We start from the raw sequence: 24,680 nt of genomic DNA, 5'->3' as shown, positions 1-24,680 counted from the left end.
TTGGAATCATACAGTATGTAGCTTTTTCATATTAGCTTCTTTCACTTAGTAATATGCATTTAAGGTTCCTCCATGTCTTTTCAGGACTTGATAACTCATTTCATTTTAGTGCCAAATAATACTCCATTGTCTGGATGTATCACAGCTCATTTATTCATTCACCTGCTGAAGGAAACCTTAGCTGCTTCCAAGTTTTGGCAATTACGAAGAAAGATGCCTTAAATATCTGGTGTAGGTTTTGGTGTGGACATAAGTTTTCAACTGCTTTGGGTAAATACCAAGGAGTGCAATTGCTGGATTATAGAGTAAAAGTATTTTTAGCTTTGTAAGAAAGCACCAAACTGTCTTTCAAAGTGGCTGTCCCTCTTTGCATTCCCACCAGCAACAAATGAGAGTTCCTATTGCTTCACATACTCATCAGTATCTGGCATTGTCAGTATTCTGGAATTTGGTCATTCCGATAGTTGTGTAATGGATCTCATTTCAGTTTGCATTTCTTTGATGACATGATGCAGAGCATCTTTTTATATGTTGTTTTGCCATCTGTACACCTTTTTTGGTGAGGCGTCTGTTAAGGTCTTTGGCCCGTTTTTTAATTGGGTTCCTTGCTTTCTTACTGTTGAGTTTTAAAACTTTCATATATATATATATTTTAAAGATTTTAATTATTTATTTGACAGAGACAGAGACAGCCAGCAAGAGAGGGAACACAAGCAGGGGGAGTGGGAGAGGAAGAAGCAGGCTCATAGCAGAGGAGCCTGATGTGGGGCTCGATCCCATAACGCCGGGATCACGCCCTGAGCCGAGGGCAGACACTTAACCGCTGTGCCACCCAGGCGCCCCAAAACTTTCATATATTTTGATTAACAGTCCTTTATCAGATGTATCTTTTGTAAATATTTTCTCCCAGTTTGTGTCTTGGCTTCTGTTGTCTTGACTTTGACTTTTGAAGAGCAGTTTTTAATTTTAATCAAGTCCAGTTTATCAATTCTTGCTTTCATGTGTTGTACCTTTGGTATTGTATCTCAAAAGTCATTGACAGACACAAAGTCATCTAAATTTTCTCTAGTTATCTTCTAGGGGCTTTACAGTTCCATTTTACATTTAGATCTGTGATCCAAATGTAATTTTTATAAAGGCTGTAAGTTGTGCATCTTGATTCATTTGTGTGTGTGTGTGTGAATGTACAATTATTCTAGCAACATTTGTTGAAAACATTATCTTTTCTCCATTGTGTCACCTTTGTTCCTTTGTCAAATATTAGTTGACTATATTTGTGTGGGTTTATTTTTCATCCCTCTATTCTGTTCCATTGGTTTATTTGTCTATTTTTTCATTAATACCACACTGTCTTGATTAGGATAGCTTCATAGTAAGTCTTAAAGTCAGGTAGTGTCAGTCCTCCAACTTTGCTCTCCTTCAATACTGTATTGGCTATTCTGGTTATTTTGCCTCTTTATATAAACTTTACAATAAGTCTATTGATATCTACCAAATAATTTTTTTGGATTTTGATTGGGATTGCATTGAATCATAGATGAAGTTGAGGAGAACTGACATCTTGACAGTATGAGATTTTTTCCCCTTGGTTTTCCTATCCATGAACATGGAATGCCTTCCCATTTATTTAGTTCTCCTTTGATTTCATTCATCTAAGTTTGTAGTTTTCCTCTTATAGATCTTGTAGATATTTTGCTAAATTTATGCCTAAGTATTTCATTTTGGGGGATGCTAACGTAAACTACACTGTGTTTTCAATTTCAAATTCCACTTGTTCATTGTTGGTATCATTTTATTTAATTTTAATTAAAATTTAAATAGCTTCATCTTGCTAGTGGCTACCATTTTAGTCTAGTCTCTAGAAAATACAAACATAAATTATTCTTTTTTAAGGAATTATTGTCTTTTAAGAACAAATGTAAATGGGGGCGCCTGGGTTAAGCATCTGCTTTCAGCTTAGGTCATGATCCTGGAGTCCTGGGATCAAGCCCCACATCGAGCTCCCTCCTCAACAGAGAGTCTGCTTCTCCCTCTTCCTCTGCCCCTCTCCTCACTCCTGTTCTCTCTTGCTCTCTCTCTCTCTCTCTCTCTCTCAGATAAATAAAATCTTTTAAAAAAAGGAATAAATGTAAATATTATTATACCATATAAAATGCCGCACCAAAACATTTACACTGTATATGAAATATATCAGGCACTATGTACCAGTTGTCCTACTAACGCTATGGAGCATTGAGGAGCTCAGACTATTTAGAGATGTAGTAAGTAAAAACTGCAGTATAGCTTTGCTTGCTATTATAGACCCCTGAATAAAGAATTGCAGGGACACTGCATACAGAATAACTGTAGGAATTTAAGAAGGTTTCGTTGGAGAGTTTTATTTAATCTGGGACATCATGGAAGAATAAGTTACAAAACAAATGGGAGCATGGAGCAGTAAGGAATAGGACAGGCATTCCAGAAAGATATGGAGTCCTGAAAGGGCTTGGTGTGTCTAGGCCACTACTTCACATGTGGTGTGAAGTAGCTGATGCTGAGAAAAAGTAGAATCCAGGCTCATAGAGGCTTGTATGGTAAGGAAGAAGTTTGAATGCCAAGTGGTCACATGGTACACTATACTTTCTCTATTGCATTTATAGTTTATACTAAGTACTTTTTTCAAAAATCTGCTTTATTACATTTATAAGTTCTTATGGCAATATCATGTCTGCCTTACCAACCAATGTACTCCATGGTATCTGATAGAGAATCAATAAGTCTCTGTTATATGAATGAATATTTCCGGTTGTTCTGAAGTCTGATACCCTTTGGAACCACACCACCTACCCTCTTCCAAGTTCCCTTCTTGACTTCTGCTGTTTCACCTCTTGGTTGGCAATCACATTGACAAACAGTATGGTTGTTTGGTGGCAGTACTTAGTAACAGGTTTTGGGCTTGTGTTCTCTGCATTTTAAATAAAGCTGGGAATTTTACTGGACAAGTACCTTTGTGGCATTGGATTTGAGTCACCCCAAATAAGACCTGAGATTGGAAAAGAACTGGAACAATTCCCCTTCACCAACTCTGTAGAGCATGCAGGTAAAAGGAATGAAAATTCTTCTTTTAAAGTGGAAACTTAGGTATAAAAGTAAAAGGGGACAAGAAATTTACTCCAGAGTAAATACCTAACTTTTACTGATATCAATACAGAGAAAAGCAAAATAAACGTAACCTTTGCCTCCTGCATTTCATCCGTAACCATATATACGTATTATCGTATGTTCCTATTTCTTTATTGCTTGATGGAGCCAATCTTCCCCAGAGGAGAAATAGGAAAGAATAACATTCTTAATCTAGAATGACATGAAAGCCATTCCCAGCCCCAAATAGTCATCTTTGTGCAAAAAAAAAATTGAGTATCTACCTTCAGTACTGTCTCCCAACTTGTCTCCCAAAAGGTACAACTGCTCTGTGCCCAGGTAAAAATTAGCATGATACCCGGTGGACTGCTCCTTGTTAACAGCCAGAGAAGAAGAGATACTACTAATTGCAGGCACAGGCACATCTCCTCCCCGCTCTCTCCCCAAAAAACAAATGAAGGGCAGAAGAAAAAGAACATTGGTTAATTTGATTATCAGTGACCTGAAACATTAGTTACAATACAAACAAGAGTAGCACTTTACTAACTTGACCCCTCCCGCATCCCACCCTATAGCAGGAACCTCGTCACCTGGCTTCCAGCAAAACCCTGAGGCTCCACAACAGGGAAGACGCCCCGCCCATGCGAGGTGGGCGGGGCTGCGGCTCTTCCGGCACGCCCCTCCCGGGGCGCACGCGTTCGGTATCTGCGTCGGGGGAGGAGTCTCTTGTCCCTCCGCGCGGCCCGTTCCGCCTCGGCTCCCGCTGCCTTTAGGCTGACGTGTCGGCAGTTCTTCGGCGGCTTGGCGAGTAGGGCCGTGATGGCGGACGCCTGGGAGGAGATCAGGCGGTTGGCGGCTGACTTCCAGCGGGCGCAGTTCGCAGAGGCCACACAGAGGTGCCGACCCTCCCTCTCGGTTGCGGAGTCCAAAATAGCCCCTGGGCAGCCACGCCGAGATCTGAGGCTGGGAATCCCTGGCTTTGGACCCCGCACTTTCCCACCCTGTGTTACTATTTCTGCCTCCTGCTTCCAATCCATAGCCTGGATTGCAGTTCCAAGTATAGTTCTCGGCGATGAAGCCCGAAAGCTACTACGCCCCGGACCCCCCCTGCCATGCCCCAGCCAAGAGCTGGCGCGCCCCGCCCTCTTGATGGCCGAGGCTGGTGAATTCTAGCTGTCTTAAGAGTGTCCCTCTGATCCTTATTTACCCGTTAAGTCCTTATGGCATCATTGCCTATTATACCTTTCCTGACCTAGAATAAGCTGAAAAGGAGAGGCTAACACCAAAATACAGTACTTAGCAAATGCTGTGTTGACTCTTTAAGCATTTTGCCTTTTTGTGCACCAAGAGTTGTGCTAGGCCAGACCCACAGTCCCATCTGTCATTTTTAAGGACTCCTGGACACTGGCATTTCTTGCAAACCCACAAACCTTTGGGGGATGTGTCCTGGACACCCTGGCTCTGCTTTTTAATGTTACAGAACACATATACAATGTTAATAGAATCCTTTTTTATACCATGACTATCTCTTTGATATTTTGTGCCTTCTGGGGCTTGAAGACCTTAATCCCTTAATGCTGTATTTTGTAGCACTGAAAGCAAACTAGGACAGATACTTAAGTGCTTGGATAACAGTTGCAGTCATGTTTTTCCTAGGCCATATCTCCTGTCTACAGACCAATAGTAGTGAAGCAATCACACAATTTAAAAGAAAATTCTGGTTTGTTTGGTTTTTTATTGAACTTAAACTGGAAGTTGAAATAAAAGGGCAGGTTTTTTTTCCTACCTAAATTATTTGTCCTCATTTTTCTATTCAGATTTGAAGAGTAGAAGCAGGCCCTGAGGAGAGAGCAAACTTGAAATTCTGTAATAAAAAAATGGTTTGTACCAATTAGGTATATGATTTAAGTTTATGCAAATCTGCTTGCTCCCAAGAGTTTTTTTTTTAACTTATTGAATCAATATGGTTATACTAATAAGAGATACAGATTTTGTAATATAGAACCTAGTGACTTTTCACCCAAACTTTTTTTAAAAGCCCATTTTCATACATTGTTAATTTTGTTAAGCACAAATGTATCAAGTGCATTTTAAAACTTTTTGTGTCTCTCAGGTTGTCAGAGCGGAACTGCATTGAGATTGTGAATAAATTGATTGCTCAAAAACAGCTAGAAGTAGTTCACACACTTGACGGGAAGGAATATATTACACCAGCTCAAATTAGTAAAGAAATGAGAGATGAGCTACATGTCCGAGGTGGTAAGTAATTCCTTATTTTTCTCCTCTGGTTATTTGGAAGGGAAAAAACAACTTAAGACATAAATAATAAATTATTTGGAGGGTATAGGAAACCCTTCTCGATTGTTAATATAAAAACCAGCCTTAAAAAAAATAAAATAAAATAAAAACCAGCCTTAATATTTTTAATAGCTTGATTGATCATATACTTATGATCAGGTAAAGGTGATCAGATAATTTAAAAGAAGTCAAATATTGTCACCTTACAAAATAGCATCTTTTATTTTTTTATTTTTTATTTTTTTTTAAAGATTTTATTTATTTATTTGACAGAGAGAGACAGCCAGCGAGAGAGGGAACACAAGCAGGGGGAGTGGGAGAGGAAGAAGCAGGCTCCCTGCTTGTGCAGGGGAGCCTGATCTGGGGCACGATCCCAGAACACTAGGATCACGCTCTGAGCCAAAGGCAGACACTTAACGTCTGAGCCACTCAGGCGCCCCAAAATAGCATCTTTTATTATTATGAGTTGTGTGTTCTGTATGTGAATTAATCAACTGTTTCTATTCACAGTTTATGAATTTATTGCGTGACGTGTGAGGGTATTTAGAGATCTATTATCAGGTGGTAATTATGAAAGGAGAACAGAGATTTTAAAGGATTATAGATTGTTGAAACATAGGGCTATACTACCACACTCTTTTCAAAAACTTACCTTTAAGTATTTGCAAATTAGGAAACAATATGGTACTACACCTATTATATTGTAGGAAACGCTATTACAAGCACATGAAGTTTTTGTTTTTCTTTGTCACTTTAAAATTTAAAATTTGAACAAACTACTGAGCAAATTTGAACACTATTTGATTAAAATAGAAGCAACTATGAAAACAACTCTTCATTTGATGTTATCAGATGTACCCTTGGTATTGGTTCATCTTCCTGCATAATGCTAATAAACTATTAGGTATAATTTGGAATACTTGACAAATTTTCTTTTGCCAATAGGTGGAAATCTACTCATTCCAAAAATTTAAAAGTTCATCTGAATTTAGTTGTATCTCTTTGGTCACAGTAGATAAATTGTGAAGGGGAGATAAATGTTAAATCCATAGGTCTGGCCAACTTGTGAATCAGTTGATGTTCGGTATTGGCCTGATGTGACAAATGAAACTTCAAAAATAAATTATTGCCTGTGCCTTCAGCCATAAAGAATTATTCAGCTAATGGTTTATATATGAAAACATTAATTATTGTGGCTTTATGTCCTTTGTAGAAGGAGGACTTCGACTGCCCCAAATGTAAATCCGTTGATATTTACGGTTTTTGGCTTGTGTGTACTTACATGTAAATATAAATATAAAATCAATAAATGTCTTTTCTTTAAAGGTCGAGTAAACATTGTTGATCTGCAACAGGTAAATTTTAAATTTATAAAATTTTTTCCTTTCTCAATTTTTTGGTACTATGCCTTAAGTATTCACTAATACTCTGGTATCTTATTTTGTATAATGTTTGTGAAGAAATAGTTTTATAGTCCTCACTAATACATTTAATCAATTTAATAAGTTCTGATATATTGAATTGATTTAATAAGTTAATAAGTTCTTCTTTCTCAGTTATTTGCTTATTCTTTATGAAATAAACTCATAGTTGTCATTTCATGTAATTTGGAAAGAAAAATAACTTTCATTTTTATGTGCTTTTAGTATATGGAAGGAATAGAGAAATATTTTTAAAAGTAGAAGATATTTTTAGAAAATATAAGTGTGCATGTCATTATCAAGGTACATTATATGCAAGAAGCTGGAAAATCTTGTGTAAATGGTGCCTATTGTATGAAAATGTAGCTTCTTAATGCAAACTTTCCTAGCAAATGAAAATGTAGTTGTTCAGAAATGAAAGTTAATAAGCAATAAGCTTCTAATTTTTTATTGGACTGAGACTTTTCACAGTATTTCAGATTAACCTGAAATTCATCTAAGAGAAAGTAAGTTTTTAAAAAGATAGTTCTAATATGTAACTTCAAACTCAAGAAACAATATGAACTTATCACTAATTGAATTTTATTCATTTTCCAGGTAATTAATGTGGATCTGACTCATATTGAAAGTAGAATTGGTGACATTATAAAATCAGAAAAACATGTTCAGCTAGTATTGGGACAACTGATAGATGAGTAAGTACAGTGTTTAAGAGCACTTTTTTGTGTTTCTTTTTTTTTTTCATAGTGTTTTAATTTAGAACAATTGTGACCAGTTTGGCATTTTGTTTAGAACTCTCATAGTGCTGATTTTCATTGTAGAGATCATTGTACATAAAAAGTAAGTACTTAATTGTATGGAATACTTGGAAATAATAAAAACTTTGAATTTTTTCCCAATTATTTTAAAGCAGCGCAAAACATAATTTTTACAATCTTTCCTGTGTGATCTTAACTCTGAAAACAAATTTCTTCCAAAGTATTAATGAAAAACGACTACAGGAATTTACATTGTTAAAAAAAAATCTGAGCATTTATCATTTGGTTGACCTTATATTTAGTTACATTGATAAGAAAAAAATAATTTTCAGAATATGAGTCATGCATCATGTTTACCTAAGCATACCCTATTCATTATTTTGTCGGCATATATTATTGCACAGAAATTAAACATAAAAGAGAAAAATCATTACTCCTAATTTTTTTTTTTTTTTAACTCTTAGGAACTATTTGGATCGGTTAGCAGAAGAGGTAAATGATAAATTGCAAGAAAGTGGTCAGGTCACCATATCGGAGCTGTGTAAAACCTATGATCTTCCTGGAAACTTTCTGACACAGGTATTTTTTCTTAATAGTATAATGTCTTTTCAGATAAATAAAGAATTTTAATTGGAAGAAAAAACTAGATTTTCTTACCATTAATTAATTTTTTGCAAATATTTGACTGTTGATGTAGCAATGTATTTTGGGAATACTTCCTATACCTCGATGGCTCTGATTAGATCATTTAGAAATGATTATTTCTTTGTTCCTTTTTTTTTTAATTAAGGATTTTTTAATTATTTATTTGACAGAGAGACAGCAGAGCAGGGAGCCCAATGTGGGGCTCAATCCCAGGACCCTGGGATCACGCCCTGGGCCGAAGGCAGACGCTTAACAACTGAGCCACCCAGGCGCCCCTATTTGTTCTTAAAATAGTTTGACATTTTAGAATTATAGACATTTATTTTGTACAATGGAAAGTACATTATGTCACTGTTTAGTTATTCAGTGTTAGGAAAATTGTTTCAACTCTTTTGTGATTCAGTTTACATATCTTTGAAATGGGAATAATTACCTTTTTCATAGATTTTAATAAAGTTATATACATGGTGTATCTAGTGAGACGTCTGGCACAATGGAGGTACTCAGTAAATGATGATTTTGTTTTGTATTTGCTGGAATAAATAAGAGAAAAGCCAAATCTCTTTTAAAGTATATATCATTTTAAGAAAATCCAACACTTACAAAAATTCACCAAACCATAACTGCGTGAGATTAGTTTATAATACAGACAGATTTAGTCACCCATTTTGAGAGAGTGATTTCCTGTTATTGCATCTAAAATACTATTTGACCTTTTTTACCTAGCATTTCAGGAGCCTTAGTTCTATTTTAAGTGAGCAAATATATTTTAATCACAGAAGGTCAAAAACATATTTTTAAAACACTTTTTAAAAGTATCAGAACAGACCCAAATGATTTCTTATAAAACTGTGCTGTTGATACATTTTGGAAATGTGTATGTTTTCTTAACATTTTTCAGTTCTAGTTTTTCTGAATATCATAGGCAGTATTCTAAAAGCTCATTAAGACGTTGTTTGAAATGCATTTTTCTATATCAGAAAAGTATCAGTCAGGCTGCCTTGAGTAGTTTTAACTCATCGTGGGATGTCAAATATGTCCAAACTTATGTCAGATGTACCTGACCCCAGTCATAGTGTAGCTGTGGAGAAATACTCTCTTGGGATTACCAGGAAATCTTGTTGTTTGCCAGTGTAGATCTCTGGACACAGATAAACTTGTTAATATTTGCATCAGAGAAGATAACTTTTTAGGTCTTATGTTTCCCTAGGTTTCAGAATCTTGGAATAACATTTATTTTACTCAGTGTTCAAGACTCCAGATAGGATCTTCTTCAAGACCCATGTATATGTCTGGGCTGCCCGTATGTTTTAAAGGCTGCCTATATCTAGAAAATTGGTTAATCAGTCACTTTTATTTCACATTAGAAATAGCCCTTCTTAGCAAGTAGCAAAGTCTTTTAACGTATCAGCTAAATGACTCATTCAATTCTTGGTTCTGCTCTGAGATTATGAAGTTTCCTAGATTCTAAATCTTCATTTTAGCTTATATATCCTATGAATTTGTGCTTGTCAAAATTTCTCAATCATGTAGATAATACAACATCAACGAGCAGCATGACTTGAAGACTATACAGTTAGATATGTAGAATTTTGTTCTTTCAAATTAATAAAAATTTGCATCTTTACCCCCAGGCACTAACTCAGCGACTAGGTAGAATTATTAATGGACACATTGATCTTGATAACAGAGGGGTAATATTTACTGAAGCTTTTGTAGCTCGACATAAAGCACGCATCCGTGGACTGTTCAGTGCTATTACCCGGTAAGCCTGTTTCTTTTTTTTTTTTTAAGCCTGTTTTAAAATATGTATATTTTTACGTATCATTGATCATGGTTTCCTTTTTTTTTTAATATCAGGGTTTTTTCTTTTTTTTTTTTAATTGAAATCTCATTCAGGACCCTAATTTTTTAGACATATAGAAAGGTTGGTGGCTTCTATGAAATGGGAGTGAGGATTCCAGAGCCCTAGAATGTAGCCACACTCTCTCCAACCCACATCTCCTTCCACTCCCCATGTTAATCACCCTCATGACCCCCGATGCAGGTCTGCAGAACACCTAGATCAGTATATAAAGTCATCCTGGGATCATGGAAGGAGCATGCAGTTTAAAGTCAGAAGTCCTCAGGGCCTAGCTCTGTCTATCACACAGTAACTGTGTGAGCTGCAGCAGATGAATCAGTCACCTAACTCCTTTGAGCCTCAGATGGGACTAGATGATTTTAGAACCCTTTTTACTAAGTGACATTCTGTAATTCTAATGAATAACAATGTTCATTTCAAAATCACTTGAAGTTTTCTAAAGTAAGAATTTCTGAAATGTTTGGAGCCTGAGTGACACTACAATATGGAATTAAGAAAACCTACATTCTTGGGGTGCCTGGGTGGCTCAGTCCTTATTAAGCGTCTGCCTTCCGCTCAGGGCGTGATCCCAGAGTCCTGAGATCAAGCCCCACATCAGGCTCCTCTGCTGGGAGCCTGCTTCTTCCTCTTCCACTCCCCCTGCCTGTGTTCCCTCTCTCGTTGGCTATTTCTCTCTCAAATAAATAAATAAAATCTTGAAAGAAAGAAAGAAAGAAAGAAAGAAAGAAAGAAAGAAAGAAAGAAAGAAAACCTACATTCTCAATTATCTCCTCTCTCCTGTGTCATTAACTTTATCTCAGTGATTTTTGGGTTCAGATTTCTCCCATTTTAAAACAGTCAAACCTCTCTCAACTCCATTTTCCACTCTACCGCCTTGTCTGTCCCTTTCCTTAAAGTAAACCATCTCAAGAGTTGATGTCTGCATTTACTGTCTTAGTTTTCCTACCTTTTGTCACTTCTCAGCTCACCCATCTGGCTTCTACCAGCTTACAAAGAAATGATGTCAGTATCATGAAATCTAACAGATATTTTCTGACCTTTATTTGACTTGGCAGCAACATTTAACTCCAGTTAGGTCTTCCTTCTTGAAATGGTCTCGTTCCTTTTTTTTTCTTCTTTTTTTATTTTGACATCACATTTTACTGCTTTCTTCTTACCTCATTTGTACCTTATATGTCACCTTTTCTGGCTTTTCCTCCTTTCCCTAGCCTTTAAAGTTTTGTTTCAGGCCATATTTTCTTCTCAGTCTGGCACTGTCTTCCTGGGTGACTTTACCTTTCTTTTAAATTTCAGACTCATTACCCACACAGCATCTCTACTGAAATGTTTTATAAGTCCCTCTAATTCAACATATTTATCACTATCCCTGAGCTACCCCACCTGAATTTATTCTTACACTAGGGTTTCCGTTTTATGAGTAAATGTTATTAATCCAGTTGGTTTTGCCACAGTCCTGGGAGTCATCATTTACACCTATCCTTTCTTTCCCTGCCCCCTTTTTCATAATACAAAGACTTTTGAATTCTCTATTCTAAATATTTATGTAATCTTTACTTGTGTGGCATGACCATTCCCCCCACTTCAGTCCATTTTTTAACTGGACTATTTTAGTAGCTTTCTAACCAGTCTCCCTTCTTTTATTCTTATTACCTTCTGGGACATTGTTTTACACAGTAATCACAGCGATTTCTTTTTGTCATTCAGCAAATCAGAAGCATTTATTGAGCACCTAATACATGCAAGGCACTGGTACAAAAGACTAGGTTAGAGGAGAAAGCTTACAAGTTAGTGCAAACATTTTCTTTTTTCCTTTTTTTAATAAAATTTAATAAATTTAAATAAATTTAATAAAATTATCTCACTATCTCTTACAGAAAAATTGCAAGAGGACCTTTTTTTTTTCTGTCCATTTGAGAGGAAGTTCCTAAGATAGTATTCCATCACCACAAATGCATTAGTCTGTGTCCTACAAACAAAGGCATTCTCCTGTATAATCACATAACTATAATACAAATGTCAGAATATTGACATTGATACATTCCTGCCATCTAGTCCTCAGACCTCATTCACGTTTTACCAGTTTTCCAATAATGCCCTTCACTGTAAAAGGACCCAGTTCAGAATCACTTATTGCACTTAATTGTCATGTCTCCTTAGTCACCTTCAATCTGGAACACTTACGTGGTCTTTTTTTTTACTTTCATGACCTTGACACTTTTGAATACCATAGGCCAGTTATTTTGTAAAATGTTCAATTTTGCTTGTCTGCTGTTTTTTCATGCTGATGTTCAGGTTATGCATCTTTGACAGGAATGTAACCAAAGTGATTCTGTGTTCTTGTCCTTGAATCCTAGCAGGGGTATACAGCTTAGATTTTTCTGGTTACTGATGGTGTGCATTAAAACTTCTTAATAAGGAGGTATCTGTTTAGGCTTGTCATAAAGCTACTTGTTTTTCCTTTACAATTAAGTATTTGTGGGGAGGGCAGTTTGAGATCTTGTAAGTTACCCTGTTTTTTATCAAACTTTCAGTTTATTCATTTATTTAAATCAGTATGGACTCATGGCTCCCTGTTTTATCCATTGGGTTAAAATCTATCATTACCATTATTTAGATATTTTTAAATTGGCTCTGATTTAGCTATTGGCCCACCCTTCATGCTGGCTTCTGTGTCCTTTTAATATGATGCCATCCTTCTTGGAGCACTTCTCTTCCTTCTGGTACAACAAGAAGTTGTAAGCATAGTTCATACTTTTCTTGTCCCAGACCTGGAATCAGCCATTTCCCCAAACAACCCTATCTGGTTCTTTTCAGGAGAGTATACTGCTTAGAAACCAAGATCTGGACACTAAATTGCTTATTGCTATTTGGTTGTCACTGCTTCCAAGCCCTCTCAGCAGACAAGTTAGGGGATAAACATAGACATGTGTATCCACCCCTCTATTTATCTATATTTTTATGTTTATCAAAAACCATGAATTCACACTGATACTTCTAGTTCCCTTCCAAGTGCCCAGTTAGTTTCGTCCTAGTTTTCTCCTTTTCCATATTTGCAGCTCCCTCCTCTCACCCTGACAAACCTAGTTCCCATTATCCTTAATATAGAGTTGACCCTTGAATAACACAGAGGTTACGGTCCCCAACCCCCACACCGCACTTGAAAATCTGTGAATAACTTTTGATTCCCCCAAAACTTAACTACTAACAGCCTACTGTTTACCAGAAGCCTTACCAGTGACAAATAGTTAAGTAACGCATATTTTGTATGTTATATGAATTATATACCATATTCTTACAATAAAGTAAGCTAAAGAAAAGAAAATATTAAGAATATCAGAAGAAGGACGGGGTGCCTGGGTGGCTCAGTCAGTTAAGCGTCTGCTCGGGTTGTGATCCTGGGGTCCTGAGATCCAGCCCTACGTTGGGTTCCCTGCTTACCAGGAGTCTGCTTCTCCCTCTCCCTCTGCCGATCCCCCCCACTTGTGCTCACTCTCTCTCTCTGTCTCTCAAATAAATAAATAAAATCTTTTAAAAAAACCAAGAATATCATAAGAAAGAGAAAATACATTTACAGTGCTATACTATAAATATTTTTTAAAAATCTACGTATAGGGGCACCTGAATGATACAGTTGGTTCAGCGTCCAGCTCTTGGTTTTAGCTCAGGTCATGATCTCAGGGTCGTGAGATTGAGCCCCGTGTCAGGCTCTACGCTCAGCACGAGTCAGCTTGGACTTTCTCTCCCTCTCCCTCTGCCCCTCTACCCTGTGCTCATGTGCTCTCTCATTCTCTTTCTCTCGAATGAATGAATAAATCTTTTTTAAAAATCTACATATAAAGTGGACCCATGCAGTTCAAATCCACGTTGTTCAAGGGTCAGCTAAATTTACTTATTTGAGTAATTCTCCTTCACGTAACTGATTTCCCATTGCTGCTGCAGCTCTCGTCCCCATGTGGATGCCCTCCTTTCTCCACATAGGCTCTGACAGCCTGCGCCCTCCTAACACAAGAAATTGGTAGCAGTAGTTGTTTCTGGAAGAACTGGTTAGCTGAGTGATAAGAATGAAGGGGGATTCAGTTTTGTACCTTTTTTGTACTGTGTGTGTTTATTACTCGGACAAAATGTATATATATATATATATGTATTCGTCCTATTGACAATTTTTTTTTCTTTGACTAATTATTGTGGTGAGTGTAATTGTCAGGTTCAGCAAATAATTTTTTTTCTGGCTCACGGTAGCCCTGAATTTCTCTGTGTAGAGGTAGTATCAAAGCATGAGGGCAAAACAAATTCTGAGCCTCAAACGATATTGCTAGGCTGTGTGGCTATCAGATAGTTCCATTTAATGTGCCATATCATCATATTTGTCTCTTAAATATAAGGAATCTTCTGCCCCCTACTTTTCTGGTCTAACTTCAGAGAAAACACCTGCATCTCTGATTTTAAAGGGTTTATAGGGAGCCAGAAAGAAGACCAGGGAATAGTTAGAACAATGAGATAATACAGGTATACCAAACTACATTGTATTCCAAATTGAAATAAAAAAATTCAACAGCTAAGTTTTACTATACAAAAAAAGCTAGAAATTTTGTGCAGTTCAATTAAACATTTACTGAAAACCCACAATAAGTTATGCACGCAGAAAAAAAAAAAAAGTCCTTGAAGGAGCCCTCTACATTTTTGTAGGGATGTGTTCAGGTAGACAGGAAAAGAAAAGAAAAAACAAAACATGAGAAGGTTGTAATAATTATAAGATAAACAGAGAGCAAACTTCACCAAGCACCTAAATGGACCTGATTGGTCTGGGGGCTCTAGATAATGTAGCTGAAATAGTAGGATAAATTAATTTAATAAAAAACAAATAACAAATAATCTACATAAGAATTTGATAATAATAATTTAGCCAAAATTCCCAAACATAGGGTTTTAAATATCAATTCATATTCAGACAAATGTTTCTGCTCTCCCAAGTTTGTCATAGAGAAAATTCATAACATCTTAAATAATCAACAACAGCGAATTGAGTACTTGGAATAACTAGTCTCTTAGTTATATGCCTAAAAATAAAAACATAGATTAAACCCAAACCAGAAAACAGGTATAATTGGCTTAAAATAAATAGGGAAAAATATATAGTCATAAAAAGAAAGTCCGTGTTGTTTTCTTTATAATTTCCCTTACTTAAAAAAAAAGATAAAAGAGAAGCACTCACAGGGATCTACCCAAAAGAAAGAGATATGTCCATACAAAGACATGAATACAAATGTTTGTAGCAGCATTATTCATAATAGCCCCAAACTGGAAACAGTCTGAATGTTCATCAACTGACGGATGAATAAACAAAATGTGGTGTCTCCATACAGTGAGATGCTGTTCAGCAATAAAAATGAGTGAATACCGATTCATGCTTCATCATGCGTGAGCCTCAAAATGATGCTAAGTGAAAAAAGCCAGACATAAGAGACCATATATTGATTCCATTTATATGAAATTTCTAGAAGGGCAAATTTATAGAGGCAGAAAGCAGATCAGTGGTTCTCTAGGACTAGGGGTGGAAGCAGGAATTAACTACAAACATCTGGGAAGGAATTTTTTGGGTGATGGAAACATTCTAGACTTGAGAGCTATAGTGATGGTTCCTAAACTTTATAAATTTATTAAGATGCTTGAATCATATGTAAATTATACCTCATTAGCACTTTTTTTTTTTTTTTTAAGAAACACAGCCAGTACAGAGAATAGTGATAAACAAAAAGGAGCATTTTAAGTGGATCCCTCCCAGTCATCTTCCTAATCTGGGAGTATATCACTCCAGATTCCTTTCACTACATGTATGATTTCACTTTCTTCAAAAACAGAATCAGATAACATTCACTTGGCTATTCCTAGGTGGAGAAGGTGCCTCCCAGAGAGAAAGAATAGAATGAAGAAAAACAAACATAAATAAAAGCAGATCAGGTATCATTAAATCTGAGGTAGAAATTGGTGAGAAAGTGAATTGTTCCTGGATTATGGATACAAATCAATTCCCCTGGAATTTCAGTAGTGTAATTCTGATTAAGGATGTGAAATCTGGTATTATTTTTGCCTTCATTTTTTTCTTTTAAATTAATTGGTGTTTTTCATAAACTAGTTATCCTAGTTAGTTTTATAATTCATAAATATGTGTAACTCTAGAATGAATAAGATCTTTTTCTTTCCATAAAGGCCTACAGCAGTGAATTCTCTCATTTCAAAATATGGATTTCAGGAACAGCTGCTTTACTGTGAGTTTGCTTTATATTATATGTCACTTAATTAGCTGCTGAATAGACATTAATGTGAAACTTATAATTTTTCATGTTTTGACTTCTTTTAACCTTAAAACTTACATAACTAAAATATTTCTAGTTGAAAAGTTTATACCAATTTTCATGTATATACGTATTTGTCATATCCACCAAACGTTTAGTGTTGGCTACCCCCAAAGGAGTAGAATGAAAAACAAACTCGTGTGTGTGTGTGTGTGTGTGTGTGTGTGTGTGTGTGTGTGTAAAATACTACTATACATATATATTTATAGAGACAGATTTAGAATTGTAGGATTAAGAATAATTTTCACTTTGTTTCTTACAGATTCTTGCTACATTTTCTAACATGAAAGTAAATAATGTTTGTCTAAAAAATTTTTACAGAGGTTCCAGTCTGGCTCAGTCAGTAGAGCATGCAACTCTTGATCTCATGGTTGTGATTTCAAGCCCCACATTGGGCGTAGAGCTTGCTTACTTAATAAATAAATAAGTAAATAAATAAAATACTTTAAGAAATAAAAAAATAAAAAAATTTTATAAGGAGGATAATACCAGTAAAAATATGTTTTTAGTATTCAAACAACATTGTAATATCTCCAAAATAGTCTTGGTTTATTACCTGTATTATGTGTGTGTTTGTGAAGCTCTTATCAGGTTTTGAGGGGCTTTTTAAAGTCTTGCTGGAATAATTTTTAAAAACAATGACTTAATCTTTTGGCTCAGATATCTGTGCACATAGAAGAATTAAAATGAAGGATGGAAAAGAAATTCATGTATAAAACCAAAAGTTAGTTTTAATTCACTATATTTTTCAGAATATGCAGTTAAATTTAAATTTTTTGTTCAATACATTTAAAATTAAAAATATAACATAGATTGGAATCTACTGATTGGAGATTGGTGGGATTTCATTATCATGTAAAGTTCTTCAAGTAATAATTGATAGCTTGATAACTTTTGTCTTAATTTAGCATGGATTTGTATTGTACAGTTGCAAAATTTAAAATTATGTGTTGCAGTCTGTTGAAAAATCTAGACTTTTCTAATGTATCCTAATTTACTCAGCAGCGAAGTCTTGAAACTCATGTAAGCTAATTTTTATTTCTGGTAAAGGCTGATTATTTCTTAGCCAGTCATCTTTTGACTGTGCTTTCTGATTTGCTTAGAAATAACTCCTTCCTATCTGCTTTGTCTTTTTCAGGGGATTTTGATATTTAAACAATAAAATGTTTAGTTAAATGTTACCGTTTAAATAAAAAGCATATATTTTATGTTAATGGCAGTACTGTCCAGTTCTCAGACTGGCATCTCTTTTGATGATGATGATGGTGATAATGATGATGGTGGGGGGGGTCATATTTAGTTAACATTTACTGAGTGCTTACTGTATGCCAGCTACTGTTCTGAGCACTTTACTTGAATACAACAATTCTCGGAGACAGTTGCTATTATCCTTATTTCATGGCTGAGAAAATGGAAGCATAAGTAAAATGACTTGCCCAGTTTTTGTTAGTGAGTAGGTGACAGAGTTGCGATTTGGACTTAAAGGGTGTCTAGATCCAGATCCATTGTTTTAACTACGTTATACTTCTCTTACATGTGTTGCAATTTAAACAATAGAAATGTAATAACTTATAACAAAACAGTAGAAATGTAATAACTTATAAAAATTTTCATGGCTTTATTTCACACAGTTGATTCTAATGTGATCCAGGTGTCTTAAGCTTTCTAAGTATGAGAAAATTGAACTTGGAAACACTAGTGATTGCATATTATCTATTCTCAAAGTGTTTAGTCATCCACTTTCAAACATATCATAAGATAAATAATGGCATGGGTTTTTGTTTGGTTTTTTTTTAAGATTTTCTTTATTTATTTGACAGAGAGAGAGACAGCCAGTGAGAGAGGGCACACAAGCAGGGGGAGTGGGAGAGGAAGAAGCAGGCTCCCAGCAGAGGAGCCTGATGCGGGGCTTGAACCCAGAACACCGGGATCACGCCCTGAGCCGAAGGCAGATGCTTAACGACTGAGCCACCCAGGCGCCCCGTGGCATGGTTTTTTCCCCCCCCAAGTTACCCTAACTAAAAAATTCAATGTTAATATTAACCAGTTTGAGTTACAAGTTCAGCACCGTTAGCTAGTTGCCAAAATTTCCTGAATTTGTGACCTGAGTGTTCTCATAAATGGCAGGAAAGTTTTGTCTAAAATATAATGTCTTCATTTATACAATTTAAACTTTAAATTGCTTTTTTTAAAGGGTAAGAATAACTAAATTGTGAAATAGTATTTTAGTTTTTGACATTTATAACTGCTCTGATTTATCTGTATTTGTTTGGTTTTGTTTTAAGCTGTGCTTGAGGAACTCATTAATAGTGGACGTTTACGAGGCACTGTGGTTGGTGGGAGACAGGATAAGGCGGTGTTTGTCCCTGACATTTACTCCAGAACACAGAGTACTTGGGTGGATTCCTTTTTCAGGCAGAATGGCTATCTAGGTAACTATTTCTTTTTGTCTTTGCAACTGAAACTTCTTTCTAATACTGCACACGTTCTTAGAAAGTATTGTGTCAGTCCAGGGAGTACACACACGCTCCGCTGCTGCCAGCAGGTTATAGTGCTTCTCTTAGAGTGTGAAAGTAGTCAAATTGAAGATTTTTGTTGGTTTTGGAACTGAGTTTAATTTCATAGTTATTGAACAGTTGTAATGTAGAAAGGCCAAAAGCTGGTATTGATTGTTACCAATTTTCCAGTGATATGATACTATTACAACTTCAAATATATTTTAAGTCATGAAAGGTAATTATATTTATTATATCTTATATTTTATGAAGTTGCCCAGTTACTCAGTGACATAATCTTAGAAATACTTTATTGGCTATCAGCTTTACAGTGTGCATCTTTATTAGTTATCCACTTCTTCAGAAACCCTGAAGCTATTCTAACTTCTGTTTTTGAGGTTCTGTCATTAGGATAAAGTAGATTGACTGAATTTAATCATTAAGACAATTAGCAGTTATATATATACATATATATAACATTCATATATATTATGTATGTACATGTAGCTCACTTAATTTGATCAGTTTCATAACCCAAGTCAAATCATGTAAGAGATCAGTTGCTTTCTCAGTAATAAACCTATAAGACATTAATGTTCAAACAATTTAAATCTGTGCAAGAATACTGGGCTTCACTTATGTTTTCTTGGCTTTCTGTAATATACTTTTCAGTTTCTTCAACCATGGACTTAGATTAGAACTTCGTTATAATTAATGTTCTTAAATATGCTTATTTGGGGGCAGAGAGGACAATAGATATCTTCAATAACTTTAATGGCTATAAATTTAAGTTTTTTTTTTTTTTTACTTTTGTTTATATGCTAAGCCTAGTTTATATGCTAAGTCTAGTTTAAACTAGACTAGGGAATTACTTTGTCCTAAATTGTCTGATACCTTTAGTTAACTGTAGTAAGCAAAATAAATTCCAGTTTTTGTTTCTTTACTTAAATGATTACATTCTCCTTAACCCCCATTTCTACTTTTTTGATCTGTAGTTCTCATGTTTCCCTTTGACCCCTCAGTTGAAGAGGGTGTGACATAGCTGGGTTTGAGGAAGTATTTGAATGAATTTTTCTACAGCTATGTTCAGTAATAAAAATTTGTGAAGTAGCCAGCCACCTAACCAGGGAATAGGCTGTGGTACCTCTCTATGCTTTATTCTAAAAAAAAAAAAAAAAAAAAAAAAAAAAAAAAAAAAAAGTGCAATCACAAAGAATAGGTGTTGGTAGAACTTAATTTTTCTAAGATTTCTAAAAGATGTGGATGATTGACAATTCTGTCCCAATGTATTCTGTTCCATTTCTATTTGTGATATATTTCTAGAATTTGATGCTTTGTCCAGACTTGGAATCCCAGATGCCGTGAGCTACATAAAGAAAAGATACAAGACTACACAACTCTTGTTTTTGAAAGCAGCTTGTGTTGGTCAAGGACTTGTGGATCAGGTGGAAGCATCAGTAGAGGAAGCCATCAGCTCTGGAACATGGGTTGATATTGCAGTATGTTTTAGCTTCTTCTTGTTAATTTTTCTTTTAAACCAGTGACAACTGATATTCACTAGTATATGGTCATTTTAAGTATTAGGATACATAAAGGTAGTTTGGCGCTGTAGCCAAATTCTAGTAGTCATTGTTATAGCAAAACAATCTTAATTATGCTTCAAGACTTTATAGCTTTTGAGGTAGAATGATGTTTTATATATGGATAGTCAACATCCAGAATCCTATAAACTTCAAAACAAATAAGCAAACAATGTAACACTCATATCAGTCTTGCCATACAGAAATTGATGAGGTTTCTCACAATCTTACCAAAGCATTTACAGATTTACTGGCATCAGGTACTATGTAGCATTTGTGTATCCATTCATTAACCTTTGTTCATGTAGTAACATGAGCTGCTTAAGCCCTGATAGTGTTTTACTTCAGTGTTCAGTATTGACCTGCCTTTATTATGCCAAAAAGTAAGTGTAGGTGAAGAGAGAGAAACAAGAGGCCATTCCATTATTTACTAGTCAGGGCCCAGACTCTTTTTATAAAGCAGACAATTACTTGTTTTGGATATACAAGTTTCCACAGATTCCAGATTTAGGTGTTCATTTATTCATTCAGCAAATTTTAAGTACCATCTGTGTGCCAGGAACCATTTTACTTGCTGGGAATATGGTACCCACACCAGTTTCCTAAGGGGAGATTGTTAATGAAAGGATAATTTCAGATAGTCCAAAGAGCTAAGAAGAAATCTGTTTTGGAGGTAAAGATGTCAGGACTTGATGGTGGATTGTTTGTGGTTTTATGAGAGGAACTGAGTGTGACATGTAGGTTTGGGGCCTCATCAACTGAGTGGAGAAGAGTACCATTAATTGAGATGGGGGAATAATGGAGAAGGGTGGGTGGGAGCTAGGTGTTGGGAGGTAGGCGGCTGCAATCAGTTTTGTTCTGGAATTTGTTGTGGAACTTGAGATGCCTATTAGGCATAAGAGCGGAGATGTTAGAGAGGCAGTAGGGCATATGACTCTAGAGCTCAGATTGATGATGAAAGCAGAAATATAATTGGGAGGTTATCAGCATAGAGATGGTTCTGACGGCCACTGGACTTAATGAGATCACTTAGGGGGGCATATATGTAACAAATGGTTTATCTGTATGATGTTGTATTTATAATTGTTTGCATTTTGTTTCTGATTCTAGCCTCTGTTACCCAGTTCTTTATCAGTTGAAGATGCTGCGATGTTGCTTCAACAGGTGATGAGAGCATTCAGCAAGCAAGCTTCAGCTATAGTCTTCAGTGACACTGTTGTAGTCAGCGAAAAATTCATAAATAATTGCACAGAACTCTTCGGTGAACTAATGCACCAGAAAGCTGAAAAGGTATGCCAGATTTCCTTTCCCCTCCTAATCTTAACAGGATTTTCACATTAGAATCATCTGACATCTTTTGAAAAATAGAGTAAGCAGCATATACCCAGAAATGAACACCGTGTTTCATGTATCATTTCCCTTTAATGCATCGTTCCTTTTTATTTCTTCTCCTCAATTTTTCCTGCTCTTCACTCCCATCAGAACATGAGTGTTAGAACTTAGGGAGCTGATTTTAAAAATTGAAATCATATAAATGAAGGTATACACTTCACAATTAAGTCACCTAAAGGTATTTGTCCAACATCAAAATCCACAAAAAATGGTATCTGTGGATTATATGCATAATATACAGTATATCCAACACTACACTGTATGTTTACTAAATCAGGTAGAGCCTTTTTAATTTTATCTATTTGGGATGCACGAATGGGATAACTTACTGAGGAAAGAAATTGTTACTATCAAAAATTGATTAGCCCCTCAGAGCAAGTGCTGTCAAAGTGTTTAGAAGCAGAGGTCCTGCCAGGTCTGCTCTAGTGACTTTTCAATTCATGTTTCTAGTTAGCAGCCCCATCTACTTATAAAGCCTATTCGCGGATAGGCAGAACAAGCCCATTTATTTTAGACTGTTAATAAATCAACGAGAGCTTATTAAGTATATAAATAATTTGTATTCATCTCTATTCCTTTTAAGCTCTTTAATAGTTTTAAAAAAAAGAGATAATTTTCTGTGTCTTGACTGCTAAGCAGCAGAGAAGGGTTAAAGTACATAGAATTGATACCAGTACACCTGAGTTCCAATCTCAACGTTAAGTTTACTCTCTTTGACTTTGGACAAATAGACCTACAGTTTCCACATCTTCAAAGAAAGGATGATGATGCCTTCTTTCTAAAGATAAATTTAAATAAGGAAAGATGTATACAAAACATCCAGCACATATTAGCTCCAAGTCACTAAATGGCTACATTGTTTTTTATTTATTTACACTAAAATAAAAACGTGGTCATCATTTTTTTTTCTTTGTGCTCCTCCCTCCAACTACAAAAATAACTTGAGGAAATAAAAGGTGATTCTGTTTTTCGAACTGTCAATATTCTAAACATTTTTCTTCAGGAAACCAGAAGGGAAATGCAATTTTTAACATGAAAATGTACTTTTGTCAGTATAGATTTAGAACCCTGTCCCATGATGAAAAAACAGTTTCTGAATTTGGATATAGTTCATTATTATTAACATAAATTTTTAAAAAGCAGAGATCAGGAATGAGTCCAGAGAAAAAAACAGTTTATATGATTAAGTATGCAACTCATCATACATGGTCGTTCTGTTAGGGTGGAGGATGGAGATTTGGTTAATCTTTCTCGTAATCTCAGGTATCCAAGTGCCACTGGACTTGGGAGCCTGAGAAGGAAGAAGAGCAAGGTCACCTAGTAAGCAGTGGTAAAAGAAGCCTTATCAGCTGAAGAGGATTGCATCTGATGTGTGATCAGTTTCTCAGGGACCAGATAGGATTTTTCATTATTTGATCACAGATTCAAAAAGTCAAGAACAGCAAGGGAAGAGACTGATCTTTGGCAAGGATAAATAGTCTCAGAGTGGCAACTGTTGGACCAAGCTCTATAGTTCTTCTTAGCAATGAGATCAAACAAGAATAATTAGGATGAGTAATAAATAATTGAGTATGTAAATAACTTTTATTTTATACTTTCTGTAATGCCATATATTTTTGCTTACCAAGAAAAGCATGTTTTATTTCAGGAAATGAAAAATAATCCCGTTCATTTAATCACTGAAGAAGATCTGAAACAAGTCTCCATTTTAGAAAGTATTAATACAAGTAAAAAGGATAAAAAAGATGAACGAAGGAGAAAAGCAACAGGTAATAAATCACTATTAATCAAGAAGATTCAAAGATGAGTTTTGTTTATTTGTTGCAGTGAACTCTACATTTATTAGGCTCTTTGAAGGGCCTTTTATGTGGTTGATTCATCTTTAACTGCTAATATTAGTCAAATCTTTTGCTAATGAATTAAATTTTGATTATGAAAATGGAAATATTAGGGATTACTTATTCTTTTTTTTTATTTCGTGAGAGCTAAGTTAATTTCATGACCTGGCCCATGTCGCATTGTTTGTCCCCTTATCGTCTGTGTTCCAGCCCAGTAGCCTTTTTTTTTTTTTTTAATTCTCAAATTTGGCAAGTTTGTGTTTTCCTGAAAGCATTTGCACTAGCTATTCCATCTACCTGAATGTCTCTTGAACTTCAGGTAACAGATTTCTTCTCGTCATTCAGAACTCAGCTTGAAATGTCAGTTCCTCAGAGAGGCCTCCCTCACTACCTGGAATGGTAGACATGGTCACTGTCCATCATATCTTCCAGTCTTTTTGTATCACTTTTATCACTGTCTTGCATTTTATTGTTTGGAAACTTTGTCCATCTTGTTTATTGTTTCCTTAGTCCTTAGAGCACTTGTGGGTGTATTTTAGGTGTTGTATAAATATTTATTGAATGAATGAATTTCCCAAGAAGATCTCATTTTTCTTTCTTTCTTTCTTTCTTTCTTTCTTTCTTTCTTTCTTTCTTTCTTTCTCTTTCTTTCTTTCTTTCTTTCTTTCTTTCTTTCTTTCTTTCTTTCTTTTTTTCTTTTTCTTTTTCTTTTTCTTTTTGTAATTAAGAGTTGCTGGAAATTATTCTAGGTAGCACAGGTATAGCATTTGGAAATTAACATGTGTTCTCCATACTTTTTATAGTAGGAACAATTTTATTAGTGCTATATCAGAGTTAAAGAAATTAGAGATTCAGCATGTTTCATTAATACAGCTATATTGAAGATGTGTTATAAAAACTTCATTTTTCTTTGTTG

The 24,680-nt window shown here is 35.4% G+C and overlaps 1 protein-coding gene across 2 annotated transcripts in view; it reads left to right on the top strand.

Annotated features, from left to right (window-relative positions):
- The first annotated feature begins 3,821 nt into the window (after window positions 1-3,821).
- UFL1 (UFM1 specific ligase 1) overlaps window positions 3,822-24,680 on the top strand; it is a 32,535-nt gene continuing 11,676 nt past the window's right edge. Inside the window, exons 1-12 of one of the 2 annotated variants that reach the window (XM_057311181.1) lie at window positions 3,945-4,016; window positions 4,938-5,000; window positions 5,234-5,379; window positions 6,745-6,773; window positions 7,437-7,534; window positions 8,062-8,176; window positions 9,877-10,007; window positions 16,314-16,372; window positions 18,745-18,891; window positions 20,278-20,453; window positions 21,645-21,824; window positions 23,575-23,695. In XM_057311181.1, the coding sequence (XP_057167164.1) occupies window positions 5,352-5,379; window positions 6,745-6,773; window positions 7,437-7,534; window positions 8,062-8,176; window positions 9,877-10,007; window positions 16,314-16,372; window positions 18,745-18,891; window positions 20,278-20,453; window positions 21,645-21,824; window positions 23,575-23,695 (1,084 nt within the window). In that variant the 5' untranslated portion in view covers window positions 3,945-4,016; window positions 4,938-5,000; window positions 5,234-5,351. Of the gene's footprint in view, window positions 4,017-4,937; window positions 5,001-5,233; window positions 5,380-6,744; window positions 6,774-7,436; window positions 7,535-8,061; window positions 8,177-9,876; window positions 10,008-16,313; window positions 16,373-18,744; window positions 18,892-20,277; window positions 20,454-21,644; window positions 21,825-23,574; window positions 23,696-24,680 lie in introns of both variants that reach the window. The other variant, XM_026511786.4, reaches the window with a different exon arrangement.

Source organism: Ursus arctos, unplaced genomic scaffold (genome assembly GCF_023065955.2).
Source record: "Ursus arctos isolate Adak ecotype North America unplaced genomic scaffold, UrsArc2.0 scaffold_13, whole genome shotgun sequence".
NCBI classification, from domain to species: Eukaryota; Metazoa; Chordata; class Mammalia; order Carnivora; family Ursidae; genus Ursus; species Ursus arctos.
Note: the sequence above shows the minus strand (reverse complement) of the source record. Positions and strands in the feature narration are given on the sequence as shown.